Here is a 19,468-nt window from a genome sequence, read left to right as displayed (position 1 = left end):
CCCGTGTTGTATTCTTGAAGCGATCCTGCCGGAAGCTGTATGCCAAGACGCCGGCCAACTCGAAGCGTGAAGCTCGACACGTTCAAGTGAGACGTTGAGAGGCGAAGTAGCTGATCCGGTGGGTTGATGACAGGGAAAGGACAACGTAAAAGCCGTATGTAGCAGCAGCCGAGCAAGATGGTGTTGGTGGCCCTTTGGGATAATGAGAGCGCTTATGGTGTGAGAGGAAGGATATCTCTCAAGAAGAATGGCATCTAAAATAGACTCTTACACCTTTCTGTGTGGGGAGTTCTGATCGAGTTAGGCTCGAAGAGCTGTGGCCCCCTCCTCCTCCTGCATTCGGCTACATACCACAATGAGATCTGTCAAATGCGCCTTTCCTTGGAACGAAAGACCGATACGTGAGCATCGAGAAAGTTTATGACATGCTCCCACAATGTCAGCGGGACGGGGACGGTAGTGACCGGCAATGTTCAGCAAGAATGGTAACGGCAACGCATCTGTGCTCGGCTGTATCGGTGAAGCGCACGGCACGCAGCAGACTATCTTCTCGTAGTCGCTGAAAGCTCGCTCGCACGCATTTGCCGGCGGGACCCAAAGCACTGGCACACCCATCTGTTCGCAGGTCAACCGCAAGCCACTCGTTCTCATCTCAACTGAGACGATACCACATAACGGAGTGTATGGAGATGAGATCAAGACAAGTTCAAGACGAGAAAAGAAGTTGAAGTTATGCGATACACCGCTTCGTCCGGGCTACGTTCTAGCTCCTTTCGCACAGGTGTATGGTAGATGCAATGCTTGAGATTTCTAGTGAACTATGACTACAGGACTGTCTGTATATATACCTTTGTCTCATGCTTGAGTAGCTCTGTTGTCGCCCGCTAGCTGGGCGTGCCATGTGTTACCTCGGCGTTGTCTTATCTGTGCCTCGGCGTTGTCTCCCGCGAACTTCTTCTGATTGGTCGCCACACGTCGGCCATGCATGCACGTCCCTCGCTCTCTCGGCGACTCAGCTTTCTCGCATCTCGGCTAAGCTCCTGGTAATTCCGTCGCATCTTCAACTAAAGAAAAGTGTGAGAATCATAGTGGAGCTGCTGCCTCAAAATTTCGAGATTGAGAGGGGGACTTGGCTGTTTCAGCAATTTTGAGTCCAGAAACTCCCAAGTCCCCCGGCCACTTCCAATCCGAGACCTACGTGAATTTGACATGTACGTGAACTACGTTATCGGGACTAAACTTCTTCACATTCTCTCACTACACAGATCGGTTGCATCGCATCATCAACCGCTCGAGTTTTCCGGCTGACAATATCCGTCGAGTTCAGCCACCAAAGCCCGGATAGGCAATGAGCATGAGATTCCCGAACTCCATCCCATCTCCCATTCGCTTGGTCCTCTTCGATGCATTCGACACGCTCATCACTCCCCAATCCGCCCCACATCTTCAATACGCCTCTGTAGCCCGCGCCCACGGTCTCGCCGTCATCGATGCCGATGTCAAATCCGCTTTCAAACAAGCCTTCCGTACAACTTCCCAGGAGCATCCGAATTATGGACTCGAAACCAACATCGCTGACCCCGACGATTGGTGGAGGGTTGTAGTCAAACGCACCTTCCACCCCAGTCTACATTCCAAAGTTACAACGAACCAGTACGAGCAGAACATCATACGGCTATCAGAGAGCCTGGTTAGGCGGTTTGGCACTAGGGAAGCATATCATTTGTTTCCAGACGTTGTTCCCACGCTCCACAAACTCACCCAGATCAAGAACAGTAAAGGTGAAACGGTAAAGGTGGGGTTGGCAACGAATAGTGATTCGAGGATCTCGTTAGTACTGAAGATGTTCCACTTGAAACGGTTTATGGAGCTAGATATGAATCCCTTGCCATCGTTGGGAAGACCGAGACCAGGTCCGACACTTTCGTACTTTGAGAAATGCTCTAAGCCAAATCCACGTTTTTTCCACGCTGCCGTACGTCGAGCTTCGGCCACCATTTCAACTGATGAAGGAGCACAGTTGAGGCCAGAGCATGTCCTCTACGTGGGTGATCAGCTGTACGAAGATTTCTGGGGGGCAACCGATGCTGGTCTACAAGCGGCTTGGCTACAGAGGGATAGTGGGAAAGAAAGCAACCAACCGTGGCAAAAGATCAGTGGAGAACGCAACAGCGAGCAAGAGTTGGCTTTTGTACGAGAAAGAACTATCACAACCCTGGAGGATGTTGTTGAGATCGTCACTCAGAGTCAGCAAGAGGGAGAAGAATAAATCCTTTTCAAGAGTGTGTGGAAGCTAGTATACAAAAGTGCAACTCCAAGACAGTTTAATAAGGTGTAGACCGCATTGCCCGAGACTGATAATCGTACGATATTGAGTTAGTATTTCCATAGAAGTCACCGTTCAAACTGAAGGCAAGATCAGGATCGACGTCTGTCCAATCTGGAACTATTCTTCGCAGTCGTGTTGTGTTGCTAGACGTGTGGAGGCTTTGTGTCGATGAGACTGCTGGTGATGGCTTTGTCTCTACTGATGCCGGTATGGAGTCTTTTTCGGCTAGAGGTGAGGCATCAACTAGGCTGCTATCCGTGGAACTACTTGGATCTATCACCGACTCTGGGCCATTGACTTGACTTGAAGCAGTCGAATCTGGCAAAGTATTCTTCGAAGCAACTAATCCAGCTGTGGCTTGTTCCATACTTGTACCCACTCGATAATGCTCCTGCGTGTTGCTGCCGAATGTATGTGCCAAGGCGAGCTCTCTCCCGATCGCCTTCCAAAGATTGATAAACAACCGGCACGAAAGAATGCTGGAGAGGCCCACGTAAAGGTTAAGATACGGCATCATCCTTCCATCCCTCTGCTGACAGAGGTACCAAATCGGAATGGGGATGACGCAGAGGAAGACAATGGCGTAGTATACAATATTGTCCTTTCGAAACATACGTTCCAGTGGCGAGAACCTCCTTCGATGCGATGCTCGTCGCAGTCCAATCAATGAGAGGACGAGGATGGTAGAGTCGAAAACAGGAAGAAAGAACCACGGCATCATATAGATGATCGGATTGCCAAACCCGGTTCTTTTCGGAGGGCTTGGGTCGCAAGCGCTAATCCCATTCCGTTTGCTCTGACTGGTGAGAACAAACATGTTGACGATAAGGAACGCTGGTGTCGCTAGCCATAGCAATCCGAGAGAGATGACGGCGATGATGTGGAAGCGATACAAGGCCAGGCATCGAAGGAGGAGGATAGCGGAACTACCAGCGATCGAGATGACGGAGAAGAAGATACTCGCTCGACGATCCGCTTGGCATGCAAAGTTGGCGTAGTCCCATCGTGCGGCTCCCAGCTCCATCGGTCCTCCTGCAATGTTACCGACAACAGAATGAAGGACGGCAGTGATGGAGAAGCCAAGACCACCGATCCGTGATGCGAAATAGGCAATGTGAGAGAGCTTCCATTTACGACGTCGAGAGATGAGCTTCCATTCCCACGGAAGATGAATGGACCAGTCCGAGACTACGAGGCCGAGAGACATGGACGCGGTGATTAATTCAGGAAGGATCGAGTTGATGCGTCGCGCAGAGATGACGACAAGATCTTCGGGTGGTGGGAAACGGTGACGCCACGTTGCGTTGACAATGGGTGGCAGTGGTGGCGCGCTTATATTGAATGGGAGCTGGGTTGGAAACGCCGGGATGGCACTGACTGTCATCTGAACGCCTGCCATCTTGATAATGTCTTTCAGCAGTACTGCTGGCTGCTGCTGGGTATGCTGATCTATCGAGCTTGAAAAGTGGTAGAGTAGGATGAAAAGATGGGTGCGCAAGGATGCGTCTGTGCGGTCTGCCGCGTCGGTCGGCGGCCAAGCCACCTCTTTGCTTTCTCGAGCAGACGAGACGATTGCTGTTGCAAAACCTAGAGCGGCGATGCGATGAGATGGAATGGAATAGATGGTGGTCCAACGGCAAGCACTGTATCAGTTGTACGCAATACAGTATCGGCTCCCTTCTCGCCGCCGACGTTGCAGAAGCGGCAATATAAGCGAAACAGGGCCGATATTTTGCCGCTAAAATGCCCCGCACCGAAATTCGCTTGCCTTTTTAACTCGAATTTCTGAAAATGCAATCCTAATTATTACTGCAGACCAGCATAACAAAACGCAGAATTTCAGGGAAAAGAAAAGGTACAGAGAATTATAGTAAAATTTGGCATTATTGATTGTTGCTGAGATTTGCTGCCGGCCGACAGCTCTTCTTGGCAACGATGATGCGGAGAGAGGGTGGAGTAATTTTTGGCAGCGTTACAGCTCAGTCATTCTTGACCGTGAGCTCTTTCCCATCCTCCTAGAAACCATCTCGACTCTCGTCTTCACCATCAGCTCGATGAGGCGCTAGATCTTCCCACTTCCCGATCATCTTCAGGGCTTGTGTCTCAGGTGCACAAGGGACAATCAGGTCAAAAAAATGACCACCACCCCAACACAGTCCGACGTCGATGACCGCACAGCATCAGCACTCTCCACCTCGTCCCACACTCACGTCGACAACAGCAACGATGCTGGACACCCTTCGTCACCACGCACAAAGATAACTGCTTGGTCTGGCAAGCACTCCGATCCTTCTGTAGCAACACCGCAACCAGCACCACCACTCGCACCAACAATACCAGACACCTCCGCCTCGACCGGTCGACCGGCAACACGCGCTGACCGCCCCCCGCCGCCAAAATGCATGCAGAGTTGCATCGCCAGCATAGAAAACTGCACTGCAAATGTGGTCCGATTCAACGAGCGTATGGAGCAGAATCGGGTCCAGGTTGAAGCACAAAGGCGAGAATCAGGAGATCCATGGGTCGCGAGGAAAGCGATAATTCCGATGGTGTTTGTGATTCTGTCATGGGTGTTTTTGGTGTATGTATGGAGGTTGTGTAGTCGGCTAATACAACAGAATCCTCAGGGCAGGCTGTTGGGGAGGAGGGAGGAGGGGGTAGGGTTGTTGGTTGGGTTCGTGGTGCTTTGGTTGATGACCATTTGGAGTTATGTGACGGTGATATCCAAGGGACCAGGGTTGGTGAAGGATTGTGTTGCTGAAACCGATCCTCCGCTCGCTCCGGAGATGCAGTATGGACAATGGGACGGCGCGCATCCACAGCAGTATCAACAGGGAGCAACAGCACCAATGCCAATCCCAGCTATGCAAGCTTCCGGATCCGGATCTGTATCAGCAGCATCACCTTCCGCTTCGCTGCCATACCCATCTTTCAGCGCAGATCTGGAAAGATTTGGAGGCAACAGAGCATCGTCAGATAGCATGCGTGTACTTCCAGGGTCTGTAGAGCCAAAACATAATTCTATCTCTGCTGCTGACCGCGATTTCTCACGCAACACGATCGATGAGGAAGACGTTGCACCAGCAACAGTGGCCGACACTTCGGCTGCTGAAATCCAAGCTCACCTCTCTCCTCTTCTCGATGACGCAGAAGCAGTCGCAGCAGAAGAAGATCCTCAACTACCTGGCCTAATCGGTCCCCTTCCAGCAGCAGCAGTCTCTACCAGACAAGCAGCCCAGCAAACCTCCACCCATCCCACCGCACCCGCACCCGTTGGCCCCAATGGCTGGGTTCCACCAAAACGTCGACCAGCCAACGATCCACCTCCTCTTTCCGCCTCCGCTCTGTACTGTCATCGTTGTCGACGCGTCAAACCTCCTCGTGCACACCACTGTCGACGATGCGGAACGTGCGTTCTTAAGATGGACCATCACTGTCCCTGGGTAGGAGGCTGTGTTGGGGCGCATAACCAACGCTTCTTTTTTATCTTTGTGTTTTGGGTTACTTTGCTCGAGCTCTATACCCTCATTAGTACTGCAGTTTTCTTCAGCCGTGGGATTCAGTCGCTTAACACGGCAGGGGAGTGGAAAGTGGATGGGTTTCTCATCTCGCTTTTCCCCATATGCGCGATCTTTTTGATCTTTACAGGGGCACTACTGGGTACGCATGTTTTTTTGATGGTGCATAACATGACAACTGTTGAACACGTCGGGATCAGTAGGGTTCAGGGAAGGGAGAGAGTGTTGGTCGATAGATGGTTTGGGATGCAGAAAGGCAAGCAGGGGGCTTTGGGAGGGTTGAAACAGAAGAGAAAGATGATTAGGGATTGGGATGAGGAGTGGGGTAAGCTAACGAAGGGGGGGAATCGGTGGTGGTTGGCCAACTCGGACGAAGTACATTATGGTGCGGAAGGTGAGAGGGATAAGGAGGCAGGGAAAGATAAGCAAGTGGTTGGAGGGAAGAGGAAGGGCGCGGCAAGGACGAATGTTGAGCAAACTTTGGGAGAGAAGGTTTGGATGTGGGTGCTACCGATCGGAAAGCATCCGAATGAAGGGTTGCAGTTTCCGATGAATCCTCGATTCGGGGAGGAGGGAGTGCAGAGGAGGAGGGATGAATGGCCTGCTGAGTTGCGATGAGCAACACCCTGTAACGAGTTGACTCGTAACATCGACGATGGACACTGAAATATACCCATATGGCACTATCCTTTCTCTCCACTTGTTTGCTTGTTCACTCTCCAATCGCACATCACACACAACACATTGACACACTGGCAGAACCCGAGGACACAACAATCACATTTGGTTATACATCTCTCCCACCACACCTCTCAACGCATCGTTTCCGGTAGTGACAACCCAACAGCCAAATTCTTCGGCCCAAAATACTTTGCATAACAGATCCTACACCAAACATTCGCACCCCCCTTTGGCGCACCCGATCCTACCCCTCCTCCACCCACCGGCCCTTCCTCCAACTTCCCAGACTCCAGAGTTGTACTGCAACCATCGCACCTCAGACAAGCTCTGTGCCACTTACTCCCCGCTGCAGCTTTCTGTTCTGCAAAGTAAACCGGTTTACCGCACCTCGCGCACAACGGGGTACCTCCACTCGCGTCGACTATGCTTGAGCTCAATCCGATTCTGTCTATTCCTGACTTGCGGCGTGAGGAGAGGAGAGAGTCTGTGGATGAAGATTCGGTGACTGGGTTAGGGATTGTACGTGGCGGGGCGATTTTTGCTGTTCCTGATGCACCGGTTAGGGTTTTGGGGTCTGGGCGGCGAGGAAGGGGGAGGGAGCCGATGGCGGAGAGGGGGGAGGCGGTGTTGACGGTGGGTGGAAGGCGGGCGGTGGTGGATGTGGGGGAGGACGTGCCGGTGAAACGGATGGAGCCGATGGTGTCTGTGGCGGCTATGCGACAGGTTTGGATCGTGATGGGAGTTCCATCTTCTGCGTAGGTTGTTTCTTGGGTGTACTGGGGTTTGGAGGAGGATGATGGGGTGGTGGCACGATCACGGGTCGAGGCAGGTGGAGGAGAAGGTGTGGCGTAGTAGTCGGCTGATGGGATCGTGTGGCCTGTAGCAGAGTGTGCTGTAGGGGTCGCTTCGAAGCTGTCATCCTCATTTGATGCAGTAGGAGGGTTATTGATGCTCATTCCTCTCACAGCAGCCTGTAGACGAGCGACAGGATCGTTCAGCACAGCATTACCAGAAGCAATTGCTTCATCAATAGACCTGATCGGCACAGGTGAGCTATTGCCCCCTCCACTACGCGATACAATATCTGCAGTACGTGCAGAAGGCGAGGAAGCCTTAGTTGGCGACGGAGGCGACGCCAAAGGACTAGTCACACCAATCCCTCGCGAACGGATACTAATCCCTGGAACCTGATCTTCACTCCCCGTCAGCGACGCACCTGGCGTGAACTTGGTCGGACTCGGTGATCGCCTTGCCGAAGAATCCGTGTAGCCGCCTCTACTGAGTGTAGTCTCTGGTGTGCTGAACTGCTGCATCGCAGCGCCTGTCCTGGATGGAGTCGAGATAGGGCTCCTTGTCGAATTCGTAAGATTGGTAGCAGGAGAGCGTGGCGATTTGGGCGAAGTTGGGCTGAGCGATACAGCTTTTGCAAAACCACCTTTGCCAGTGCCCAGGTGCTCTTTGTGGCAGTTCTTGCAGTATGGTTCACCATCGTGCTCTACAAGAAGGGTGGAATCGAGTCGTTTGTTGCACACGACACAGGTGAGACACGTCTTGTGGTATGGCTTGGAAGCAGGACCGATGACCTGTTCGGCGAGGTAGACGGATGTGTTGCATCGCGCACATTTAGGCGCTGCTGGGACGGCGAATCGAGGCATCTGAGGTGTGGACCTTGCCGGAAGTGTGATGTTGTTGTGACTGACGTGCGTGAGGATGGGGAGGCAATATGTCCTTGGTGTCTTCTCCTTTTGCACAGCGAACTGGAGCTGACGCGACGATTGCTGCTCTCGAGATCCATAAGGGTCGTGTTGCCGATATGGGCGAGTCGCTCAGATGGACGGCGTGGATGTGAGGTTGATGGTGGTAGTTGGCGAGGAAGTCGTGTGCGGCTGTGTAAGATGGCGGTTCTGTGGAGGTGTTGATGTCGAGCGGTTGAGAGACACACTGACATAGAAAGGCTCAGCAGCAGAAGCGCGGCAGCTGTGCACTGTCACTTTTAGACGTGCATATCGTGGCGCGTCGCATTAATCTGGGTCACGGGAAACAAAGGCGGTCTAACACTCCACCGCGCCCCGCACCTTACTATCTTGCGCTGCTTCTATAGCTTGCTCAAACGAAGCCTTTGCAACTATCCACAATCTACAAGACTTCTGATACGACTTCGGAGAAGCTATGTCAAAAGCTTTACATACCGAGGATCAGGTCTCCCCATTTTCGTACGACAATATCGTCCACGGGATGATGACTTTACACATATCTTCCCAATTTTAGATGTGATACAAGATTTTCGTGTGCCGCAATCAGATTACCACCAGTATCGGTGTGTAGAGCAGTGATAGCCATTCGGGTTGTTAATCAAATACTGTTGGTGGTAGTCATCAGCAGGGAAAAAGTCCTCCGCCTTCCTGATCTCCAATTGAGTAACAATCTTCTTTCCCTTGGGATCAAAGTGTTTCTTCTGCACCTCCTCCGTCACCTTTTTTGCGGTATCGAGCTGGTTCTGATCGTGTGCAAAGATGGCCGAACGGTATTGTGTGCCTCGATCGTTACCCTGCTGGTTGAGCTGCGTAGGGTCGTGCGTGCGGTAGAAGAACTCGATCAACTCGGCGTACGATACCTTCGAGGGGTCGTACTGGATCTGTGTTGCCTCAGCGTGACCCGTTCGTCCGGTGCAGACTTCTTCGTAGGTAGGGTTCTTGCTCGATTCGCTTCCACCAATGAAGCCGACTTTAGCATCGAGGAGGCCCTTGCCGTTGCCGTAGGCTTTGCGGTAGATGTCTTCGGTACCCCAGAAACAACCGGAAGCGACGGTGGCAGTCTCTTGTCTAGCAGACATGTTGGCAAGGGCTGACTGTGCGGCTTGAGCGGTGGGTATGGTCGGTGGTCCGAGGTGTTGGATGAGCGGCTGCGACGATTTGGTGAAGAGCGAAAAGAATCTGCTCATGAGCGGGAGATAGATGATTGCGAGAGACCCAAAGACTAGTGCAAGGAGTATGCGACGCAGGTTGGGCGATAGGATCTTGGGTGTGTTGATTGTGATTGGGATGAAAGATGTTAGACGCAAGTAAAGGTGGCAAGGTACTGTAGTGCCACCCAAACCTGCAGTTGCTGAGCTGCTCCTTTCTCCACGTTGAGAGCTGACTTGACAAGGCACACGAGATGTTCCAACAATTGCCGCGGATGACGTGATCTTTCTGCCTTTTTGCCTGGCCAAAGCTGAGCAACACCGCAAAAAAGGATAGCCGGGATCGGGTCAGCTGTCAAGATCGAAATTCCGATCTCAGATTCAAAGAGTTGACATACGCACGGACACACATTTCTCACACGCCATCCGAACCCTGAATTCGAATTCACCGATGCTGTTTCCATTCTTGTCACTTCGTAACCAACCAAGACCGTACACAAAGTGTGACGACGACGACGACGACGACGGCGACAGCAACACAGTGGCACTCAACTTAGATATGAGCGCATCTCAACCTTGAAGAGCTGACTCGGATCCTCAAGCAATTGAAGCTTCTGGAGCAGTCAGGCTGCTAAGGTCGACAACATGTCCTACCCCGGCCAAAGCAGCAAGGCTTCCTCCTCGATCAACCCTAGCAAGCTGCCTCATCGAACAGCGACTTCATCCACATTTTCAAGCCTAGGTGTCGGCGCTATCCACGATGATACCGAAGTCGCATTTGCAGAGCTTCAAATGCTCTCGCAAAACCAACGCAAACTCGCTACTCTCACCAGTCGAATGACCACCATCCTTTCCGGCTTCGACAAGCGTCTCATCAAGCTCGAAGGCAGCATCTTGCCCATTCACAAAGGCACACAAAAACTTGCACGCATGTCAGACAACATCGACCTCACCTTAGCAGCACTCAACAAGACACTCGGTCACTACGATGTAGTCATCGATGAGCAGCCTTTGCTCAAACAAGCACCTGATGTCAGAGACACACGACCGTATATGGACACCATCGACCGCGTCATTAAAGGCCTTAATTACCTGCAGAAATCCGACCTAAAGAGTCAAGAGGGTGTCATGAAGCGTATGAACGATCTTATCGAGCTTGGCGCTCGGAACCTCACCAACGTCGTGTCGGACTGGGTCCGCGCAGATTCGGGAGTCATCGATCTGAGCGAGTACAGTCGCAACGCACACTATCCCGTGCTATCGGAGGCAACACACAACGCGATCATACCTATCCTCAATTATCATTCGACGCTACCACGTCATCCACGCACAGGGTACAGTCCACTTTCGGCTGCTTTTGCAACGTATGCTAGCGTGAGAAGCAACTATCTCGCGCAATGCCTAATTCCGCTTGCGTCAAGGTTGCAGCAGTATGCACTCGAAAAGATCGGGACTGGAGCTAGTGGAGCCGGAATGGTCATGGTCAATAACCATGATGACGAAGATCACTCTTCCAGCTATCGTCGAGGTGAAGCTGGCGCTGTTGAGCTGTTTGAGGCGTACTACGGCATGCTTGATAACGAGTACCGCATTTTGCAAGGGCTAATATCGTCAGCAGAGGTGGATAAGGAGACGTTGCTGCTAGCGTCTACGTTCTCCCAGCTCGCAGCAACAGCAATCAATGGCTTAATAGAGTCACTCAGCACGATAAAGTCACACGTTCGCCGGCATTTGGTCACACACGCCTCTTTCCTACTCGACCTTATTGGTGCCTTATCTGGAGTCATCTTGACCGGAAGGTGGGACGTTCTCATCCGATCGATGGAAGACTCGCCAGACGCACCTTTGTACAGCAGTACACCTATCGACAAGGCCGATCTCGACCTAAACGCCGGTTTCGCACCTGCTGCTGAACTACTCGAGATCTACAGCAAGCTGAAGAACATCGCGATCGGCATTTTCCCTCGATTCATCGAGGACGTGAAGGCCATTCCGGCACGCAAAGCTGCCGAAGTACCCAGCACATCCGTCAACGAGATCACCTATCTCGGTTTGCAGTTCATCCGCCAGATCACCGAATACAGCGATGTTGTTTCCCCCCTCCTCCAAACACTCGGTAATGGCAACTGGATGATGTCCAGCGGTGTAGCTCCCGTTCTCTCACTCGGGTTGGACAACCATCCCAGCAAGCAAACCATTGTTGGCGACTACCTGAACGATGTAGTCGCAGTAATCCTTACCTCGCTCGAAGCACGTTCTCGAGCCATCCGTCAACCTTCCACCGCATCGGTGTTCCTTCTTAACAACACCGGACATCTTCGTCGAACGCTCTCTGCTCCTCTCCCCTCCTGGCTTGGCGCAGGGGAAGATGAGAAGCCTGCTTCGATCGTCTCCCTTCATCTTGGAGAGATGGGTGAAGATTTGTTGAATACAGCTTTTCGACAAGCTAACACAGCGTATCTCGACGCATGGTCTCCTGTGGTTGCACCGCTGATGGAGGACCAGCCGCTGAATGCTAACCAGCACTATCATAGGCATGCGACGTCGAAGCTTATTGGGGTTGGGTCTGGGTCGGAGAAGAATCAGGTGAAAGATCGGTTTGCTAAGTTCTACGAAGCGTTGGATGATCTGGAGAGGTTACACAGAGCCTATCCGGTAAGCAGGGAGGATGTGGAGTTGAAGGAAAGGTTGAGGAGAGATGTGACGAGGTTGGTTTGCCCCATGTATGGAAGATTTTTGGGTAAACATAAGGCGAGCGATTTCACAAAGAATCCGAGTAAACATATCAGAATGACGGAACAGGAAGTCGAGGATAAGATCGCAAGTCTTTTCCGCTAGTAGTGTGGCGAATTGGAGGGGAAGGAGGTTGTATTTCTATTTGCATTTCTATCAATCAACACATATCTGTCTATCGATTTGGAGGGGGGTGTTAGTGAAAGTCAACAAGTCCCCCGTGAAGAGTGAGTGTATTCAGCCAGCTAGGTGGTATGTCAGTCTCATACAACACGCTTAACCCAGCAGCGATATTTTTCAAGTAAGGCGAACTAACATCGTCTCCCTTCTGAGTATAGCTGCCATATCCGTCGACTGCTGGACCTGCAACCCAGCTTCCCAGACCCGTTTGAAAGGTTCGAGGCAACTTTGCCCCCACTAGGGCTTGTTCTACCGCAGCCCAGCCGGTTTTGGTGTTGCGAGCTGCATTGTATTTCGCATAGACCTGAGGCCAAGTATAAGGGTCTTGACTCGACGTTCGGGCTAGATTGCACTGTATCCATGTTGCGACGTGAATATTTACCCAGGGTCTGAATAGATCTTCATTTGTCAGATTCTTAAGATCGAGAGTTTTGCCTGTATCCCAATCCAGCAGTGGTCCAGCCCTGAACGAGGTTGGGGCGGTAGTGAGGTTGTACTCTGTGCTCCAAGAATAAGTGTTTTTGGTGACGGTAGCATGTTGTTGAAACAACTTCAACTCTCCCGAACCAAAGGGAGACACTTGCATCAACCCCCAACTCGATCCCGAATCGAGACGGCCACCGGAGACCGCATCGTGGTCGAAATCCGACTCCGCTTTTATGTCTGCCATGATCACTCGTGCTGCATCCCGAGTAGAGAGCTCGGGGAAGTATCGTGCAGAAGCAGACATAATCGCTGCTACTGTTTCTTCTAGAAGCGCAAGGGTGGAGAGCTGTGACAGGTCGTAAGCCCATTTTCGGATCAGGTGAAGATCGCGACGTACTTGCGAAGGACCATATTCGGGAGTGTCGAAGAGGAGGGTGATGTTTGAGCGGCCGGAGGAGATGATGTATTTGCGCGGAGTAGCGGCGGTGGTAGTGTTTGTGGGGATTTGAGTGGGTATTGCTGCGATTTGCTTAGCATTTGTTGATTGCTGAGATTTTTGCCCGCTCGTGATGTTGTTGGAAGGATATGCTTCAGCAAGGTTCGATAGAATAGTTTCGCTCTTCGATGCGTTGGCAACGACGCTCGTTTGATTCGAAAGAATCATGGCCAACTGACGAGCTTTTCGCCCTGTAAGCCCATCGAAGGTTTCGACGATTCTTGCCAAAGTAGAGCGTGTATGTTGCAACTACGGGAAGTGGTGTTGGTGATGCCGATAGGCCTGTGTCGGCATCTGCTACCTTAAAGGATGTCATACGTGGAAGTACCCCCGCTTTGACGCTTTGAAGGATGAAGCCGCTGAGTGCTATAGCTACGAGCAGGCAGGGTAGGGAAGCGTTCCAGGTTCGAGTTTGGGTCATCTTGATTAGAACTTCCTCGATGAACGAGAAGGTTATAGGAACGTTCTTTGTGCTGGAAGGAAGAGAGGTGAGAGGTGAGGGGAGTAGTGATCAAGATCGAGCCGTTATGTAGATGCAGCAAAACGTGATACTCACCGAACTGTCCAGCAGTCTGCTTGCCTTGGGGGGTTGGTGTGGTCGCGTGTATCAAACACGAGACACCTTGTTAGGGATCCGGGCCTATCTTGAAAGAGAGACAGGAAGATCCGAGGGTACACGACTCGGCCTGCGAGCTTTCAGCTGTGGTGCTGCGTGAGGCAGAGCCTCAACGTCGGTGCTGGTGGAAGGGCGGGAGGAGGAGACTGGAGGAGATACGGAAAGAACCTTGCAAGCACGGGATTTACGAAAGCAGCTTGTCTTATACCTCGCAACCCTCACGGTTCAGGCACAGCCCTTTTCGGCACCCCAATCAGGACGTTCCAGGGTTTGAGAAGACTCAGTAGCAGGGCCGAACCAAGGAAGGTACTTCAACAACCTCACACGTGGGCGGCAACTCCCTACAGTACCCTCGTGAGCCTGCTAATCTTGACTCCTTTCGCCACATTCACCGCCTCAGCTTTGGTAAAGGTAGAGTTCGAAATCAGCGTAGGCTCCCCGAAAAGTTCCTGCATTAGCATAGAGTCCATGTCTAGACCTTATGCCACCAGCATGAAGTGTCGACAATGACGAGAAGGACCATAGGACGCAACATGTCAAGCACTGCTCGACAACTGATTTACGGCTCCAAAAAGAAAGAGTTGAAGATGCGTCGGCATCTCAAGCAAGGTGCACGTGTTACGGCCGAGACATTGAGATACGGGAGGCTCACATAAGCGAGGAGCACAATGAGGTACGCAATTGTTGTCATAGTGACAGCACAGTGGCACCCGGTATCATAGCAACACAGGGGTACAAATGAAGGAACACACCCTGCCTCGGATGGGATCAGAGCGGTGAATGGAGTATATATATGTGTTTGTCATTTAGTCTCACACTATGAAAACTAAGCATTACATAGAACATACGGCTGTGGCAAAGGGAGTCTGATCGTGACCCCGATAACGCCGTATATTAATTGTTATCTTCAATTGATTAAGAGTCTGAAGAAGCTATCACCGAGCTAACCGAAAACTCGCCGACAACCATGGTAGAAGACACCGAAACGAGGACTAAAGGAAGCAGAAAAGGCAAGAACACCCAGGTTCGAGTCGACAATAATGCCACGAGCGAGAACGAGCCGGAGGCCATCAACGATGAAGCCGACGGAGACACCGATTCGGACTCCGACTTCGATGATGGCGACAAGCGATATAACTTTCGCACCCTAGCAAAGCTCCTTGAACCCGTGCCAAAGCTCACGTCACGAAACTACCATAGCTGGAGCGCTCACGTGAAATCTTTCCTCCGATCCGTGCCTCATGCGATGAAACATCTTGAGGGAACGTACGACAAGAAACACCCGAAATGGAGCCGCTCCCTTGACGATGCTTTAATTAACGCCCTGCGTGGAACAATCGATACTACCGGAGAACACAATATAAACTACCTCGTTCTAGATGTAATCAAGGAGTACCTTACTTTCAACCAAGTATGGAGAAAGATCGAAAACGGTCTCACGAATGAAGCCACCAAGACGTCCCACAGACTTGCGCTTATCTCGCAACTCAACGATGCAAAGATGTTTCACTCGGATGCCAGAAAGCTAATTCAAGAGATCCGTTCCATACAAACTGAAAGCAGTCTCCTCGGAAAACCATTCGCCGATGATACATTGTTCTCGGCCCTGCAGAAATGCACGATCCGGCACCCGGTGTACAAGGAGACGGTTGCCACCGTCCATCAAATCGACTTCAACGCCCTTGCCACCGCATTAAGCATCCGGCAGACTGCTGTCGAGAGTGTCCCCGCGCAAAGGATCGACCCCCGACAAGCCAGCGCTAGAACCGCCGGCAACGACGATCAAAATGAACGGGCCGGAGAGACCGAAGCCGAAGCCGACAACAGCCACGCGAGCCCGAGGAACGCAAGCAAACCACGCCGAATCCGATGCTGGATCTGCAAGCGACCGGGACATGGTATCAGCCAATGCGACGCCTTGGTTACCATTCCCAAGGACTCTCCCCTCGCTGAACCCAAATAGGAAGCGTGGTGCTCCCTCACCCTCCCAATGAAATGGCAGGACCCCTCGAACCCAAAAGAAACAGCTCATTGGATCTTGGACTCGGGGGCGAGTTATCATATGGTGAAAGACTACAGCATGCTCATTCACCCGAGAACTTGCCGAAAGCGGATAATTACCGCCGGAAGCGAGGTCTTGGAAGCGGCAGCTATAGGAGATGCGAGCATATCAACAGATTACGGGGAAATCTCTCTGCAAAATGTATTGTATGTAAAGCACCTTAATGTTAACCTTCTGTCAACAAATTCATTAACGGATGAGGGAGCACGAGTGATACTGGACACAACCGGCGGCCAAATTTTCTTAACAAACGGCATGACACTTAAGATTGCAAAGAATCGCGAGCGAGGACTTCTGGAGTTCCGAGGCGACACATGGCAAGAAAGCGCGATGGCCACATCAGCACCATTGTTTGAAGGTGTTGATGAGGAGTTCGAGCATATTAAGAATGAGCCGAAAGTTTCAAAGCAACAACTATGGCATGAGCGTCTCGGGCACCCAGGAAGAGACAAAGCGAAGGCGATCACAAACAAATTAAAGGATAAGCATAACATGAAATTGGATCCAAACACCGCCCTGACATGTGAGCAGTGCGTACGATCCAAGAGCACAAGCGCTCGGATGGGGAAAGGTAGCGGCGAGAGAGCCGTAGGGCCCCTGGATCTTATCCACGTCGATCTAATAATAGACTTGTCCCACGTGACGGAGTACACATGCACGTTGGTGCTGGTCGACGATCATAGCAAGTATGTGTATGCACAGCCATTGACACGAAAGAGTCATGCCTTTATGCAACTTAAAAGAATTGTTTCGTTCCTGGAGACACAGACGGATCGGAAGCTAAAGGCGATCCGATCCGATCAAGGAACAGAATGGAAAAGCAATGATGCATTAGAATGGTCGCTAGAAAAGGGCATAGAGTGGCAAACCACCGTAGGGTACAACAGCAAACAAAATGGACGGGTAGAGAGAATGAACAGGACCCTTGGAGAGAAGATGAGAACGTTGCTAATGCAGAGGAGACTACCGAAGAAGTTCTGGCCATACGCGATCAGAGCTGCAGCGTTCAAAATAAACCTCACTCCGAGCGTTGATAATGAATTCCCTTACCAAGCGATGTTTGGTAAGTCGCCGGAACGAGCTTTAAATCTCCTACGAGTGTTTGGTTGTCTGGCATGGGTAAACATACCCAAAGTTAAACGGGACAACAAGAAACTGGACCAGCGAGCCGTCGCATCCATTTTCTTAGGGTACAGTCTAGAGAGGAAGGGCTGGCTTTTCTACAGCCCGGACTACAATCCGAACATCTTCTGGAGCAATTCAGCAAAATTCATGGAATCAAAGTGCTGGTCAGACAGAACAGAGTGGCGACCGGTTGATACAAAGGCACCCCCAATGACGATGACAGAAGAAAATCTCGAAGATCTAGGATATAACAAAGAAAACATATTCGACGAAACAGATGAAGAGCCACTACGAGAATACATGGATATGGAGTCAGACTCGGAAGAAAGATTACGCGAAGGAATAGCAGAGGTGATGGAACAAGGACCAATCGCCGAAACTCAAATTGACAGCGAATTCTATGGACTCGTAGCGACGCGACCGGAACGGAGAAAGAACCTGGACCCAACCATACATGAAGCAATGAATGGAGAGGACAGAAAGCACTGGGAGGAGGCCATGCGAAAGGAGCTGGATGGATTAGAGGCGATGGGCACATGGGAGATAGTCGACCTTCCAAAGGGTGCAAACACCGTCGACACACGTTGGGTACTCAAGATCAAAACCGATGCAAACCTCGTGCCGACAAAGTTCAAAGCCCGGCTCATGGCACGAGGTTTCACTCAACGCGAGGGCATCGACTATACAGAGGTCTTCGCACCAGTAGCACCTATCCAATCCATTCGAGGGGTGTTCGCGGTCGCAGCAGTACGAGATTGGGAAATGGATTCTATTGACGTAAAGCAAGCGTACCTGAACTCCACTATACACCATGATGTATACCTCAAGCCCCCAGTAGGAATCGAAATACCACCCGGAAAGGTGTTGAAGGTAGTGAAAGGACTGTACAGTTTGAAACAGTCGGGCCGAGAATGGAACATTGAGTTAGACTCACACCTCCGGACGATCGGATTTCATTGCATGCCGAGCGCTCCATGCCTATACTCAAGAGGGACAGGCGACAAGATCACGATCATCACAGCATACGTGGATGACATGCTGATAACATCACCCAGTCGTGAGGAAGTAGACCGCGCAAAGCGGGAGATCATGGACAAATGGGAGACGCAAGACAATGGAAGGATCAAAGAATTTCTGGGTATCAAGATTATACGTGATAGAAGACGGAGGAGGATATCCCTGAGTCTAACGGCATACATCAAGGAAATGGTGAACAAATGGTTAGGAGGAGCAAACGAGAAATCCTGGATACCCATGCTGAGTGTAGCGAACACCGCCGGAGGCGAGCGATGTGAACCTAAGCGAGCAAAGAGGTATCAAGAATTGGTCGGCCAACTATTATGGGTCTCCAACACAGCCCGACCAGATATTGCCTTTGCCGTCGGCGTATTGGCGCGATATATGTCGATCCCGATCGACAGTGCATGGAAGGCAGCTGTCCACGTGGTAAAGTACCTGAACCAAACGAACGAATATCAGTTGCACCTAGGAGGAGAGACAAACGAGCACTCGGGTACACCGGTAACGACGTATACCGACGCAAACTGGGCATCCGACCCCACAAATGGACGAAGAAGTACCTCAGGGTCGATAACATATGTGTATGGATGTCCGGTGAGTTGGAAATCACACGTTCAGAAGTGTGTGGCACTGTCGGCAGTCGAAGCAGAGTTTGTCGCCGCTTCCGAAGCGGTACGAGAAACCTTATTCTTCTCATATTTGCTCCGGGATTTGGAGGCCACGGGCGTTTGGCCCGTACTATACACAGACAGCCAGGGGTGCATACAGGTGAGTAAAGACCCAGCCAAACATTGGAAGTTAAAGCATATCGACACACGGTATCATTTCGTACGCGATCACGTACAAGAGGGCGATGTGGAGATCAAATATGTCGGAACGGCAAACAACGTTGCAGATGTCTTGACAAAACCCTTACAGGGCCTTAACACCTCACGATTGGCTAGGATGATAGGACTGGAGATCCCGCCGAAGGGGGGAGTTGAAGATGCGTCAGCATCTCAAGCAAGGTGCACGTGTTACGGCCGAGACATTGAGATACGGGAGGCTCACATAAGCGAGGAGCACAATGAGGTACGCAATTGTTGTCATAGTGACAGCACAGTGGCACCCGGTATCATAGCAACACAGGGGTACAAATGAAGGAACACACCCTGCCTCGGATGGGATCAGAGCGGTGAATGGAGTATATATATGTGTTTGTCATTTAGTCTCACACTATGAAAACTAAGCATTACATAGAACATACGGCTGTGGCAAAGGGAGTCTGATCGTGACCCCGATAACGCCGTATATTAATTGTTATCTTCAATTGAAAGTCGAAATTGCGACCCTGAAAATCAAGCCCCGATAATGGCGAGCCCGATTTTCAACTTTGGAATG

The 19,468-nt window shown here is 51.3% G+C and overlaps 9 protein-coding genes across 9 annotated transcripts; 5 read left to right on the top strand and 4 right to left on the bottom strand.

Moving 5' to 3' along the window:
• Window positions 1–1,348: 1,348 nt before the first annotated feature.
• On the top strand, window positions 1,349–2,269 carry UHO2_02572 (uncharacterized protein; the record flags this gene model as incomplete). The annotated part of the gene is made up of 1 exon (XM_041555360.1): window positions 1,349–2,269. The coding sequence occupies one exon, from the start codon at window positions 1,349–1,351 to the stop codon at window positions 2,267–2,269; it is 921 nt and encodes a 306-aa protein (XP_041411294.1).
• Window positions 2,270–2,324: 55 nt separating this feature from the next.
• On the bottom strand, window positions 2,325–3,728 carry UHO2_02571 (uncharacterized protein; the record flags this gene model as incomplete). Its single annotated transcript, XM_041555359.1, has 1 exon — window positions 2,325–3,728. The coding sequence occupies one exon, from the start codon at window positions 3,726–3,728 to the stop codon at window positions 2,325–2,327; it is 1,404 nt and encodes a 467-aa protein (XP_041411293.1).
• Window positions 3,729–4,464: 736 nt separating this feature from the next.
• On the top strand, window positions 4,465–6,465 carry UHO2_02570 (uncharacterized protein; the record flags this gene model as incomplete). Its single annotated transcript, XM_041555358.1, has 1 exon — window positions 4,465–6,465. The coding sequence occupies one exon, from the start codon at window positions 4,465–4,467 to the stop codon at window positions 6,463–6,465; it is 2,001 nt and encodes a 666-aa protein (XP_041411292.1).
• A 194-nt stretch (window positions 6,466–6,659) lies between these two features.
• Window positions 6,660–8,183, bottom strand: UHO2_02569 (uncharacterized protein; the record flags this gene model as incomplete). The annotated part of the gene is made up of 1 exon (XM_041555357.1): window positions 6,660–8,183. The coding sequence occupies one exon, from the start codon at window positions 8,181–8,183 to the stop codon at window positions 6,660–6,662; it is 1,524 nt and encodes a 507-aa protein (XP_041411291.1).
• Window positions 8,184–8,830: 647 nt separating this feature from the next.
• On the bottom strand, window positions 8,831–9,469 carry UHO2_02568 (uncharacterized protein; the record flags this gene model as incomplete). Its single annotated transcript, XM_041555356.1, has 1 exon — window positions 8,831–9,469. The coding sequence occupies one exon, from the start codon at window positions 9,467–9,469 to the stop codon at window positions 8,831–8,833; it is 639 nt and encodes a 212-aa protein (XP_041411290.1).
• Window positions 9,470–10,075: 606 nt separating this feature from the next.
• On the top strand, window positions 10,076–12,268 carry UHO2_02567 (uncharacterized protein; the record flags this gene model as incomplete). Its single annotated transcript, XM_041555355.1, has 1 exon — window positions 10,076–12,268. One exon carries the CDS (start codon window positions 10,076–10,078, stop codon window positions 12,266–12,268), a length of 2,193 nt encoding a protein of 730 aa, XP_041411289.1.
• Window positions 12,269–12,359: 91 nt separating this feature from the next.
• UHO2_02566 (uncharacterized protein) lies at window positions 12,360–13,686 on the bottom strand (the record flags this gene model as incomplete). Its single annotated transcript, XM_041555354.1, has 2 exons — window positions 12,360–13,514; window positions 13,567–13,686. 2 exons carry the CDS (start codon window positions 13,684–13,686, stop codon window positions 12,360–12,362), a joined length of 1,275 nt encoding a protein of 424 aa, XP_041411288.1.
• A 1,162-nt stretch (window positions 13,687–14,848) lies between these two features.
• UHO2_02565 (uncharacterized protein) lies at window positions 14,849–15,844 on the top strand (the record flags this gene model as incomplete). The annotated part of the gene is made up of 1 exon (XM_041555353.1): window positions 14,849–15,844. One exon carries the CDS (start codon window positions 14,849–14,851, stop codon window positions 15,842–15,844), a length of 996 nt encoding a protein of 331 aa, XP_041411287.1.
• Window positions 15,845–16,198: 354 nt separating this feature from the next.
• On the top strand, window positions 16,199–19,384 carry UHO2_02564 (uncharacterized protein; the record flags this gene model as incomplete). The annotated part of the gene is made up of 2 exons (XM_041555352.1): window positions 16,199–19,159; window positions 19,328–19,384. 2 exons carry the CDS (start codon window positions 16,199–16,201, stop codon window positions 19,382–19,384), a joined length of 3,018 nt encoding a protein of 1,005 aa, XP_041411286.1.
• Between the last annotated feature and the right edge of the window lie 84 nt (window positions 19,385–19,468).

The sequence above is a fragment of the Ustilago hordei genome (genome assembly GCF_900519145.1).
Source record: "Ustilago hordei strain Uho2 genome assembly, contig: UHO2_contig_04, whole genome shotgun sequence".
Lineage (NCBI taxonomy): Eukaryota > Fungi > Basidiomycota > Ustilaginomycetes > Ustilaginales > Ustilaginaceae > Ustilago > Ustilago hordei.
This window is presented reverse-complemented; position numbering and strand designations above follow the sequence as displayed.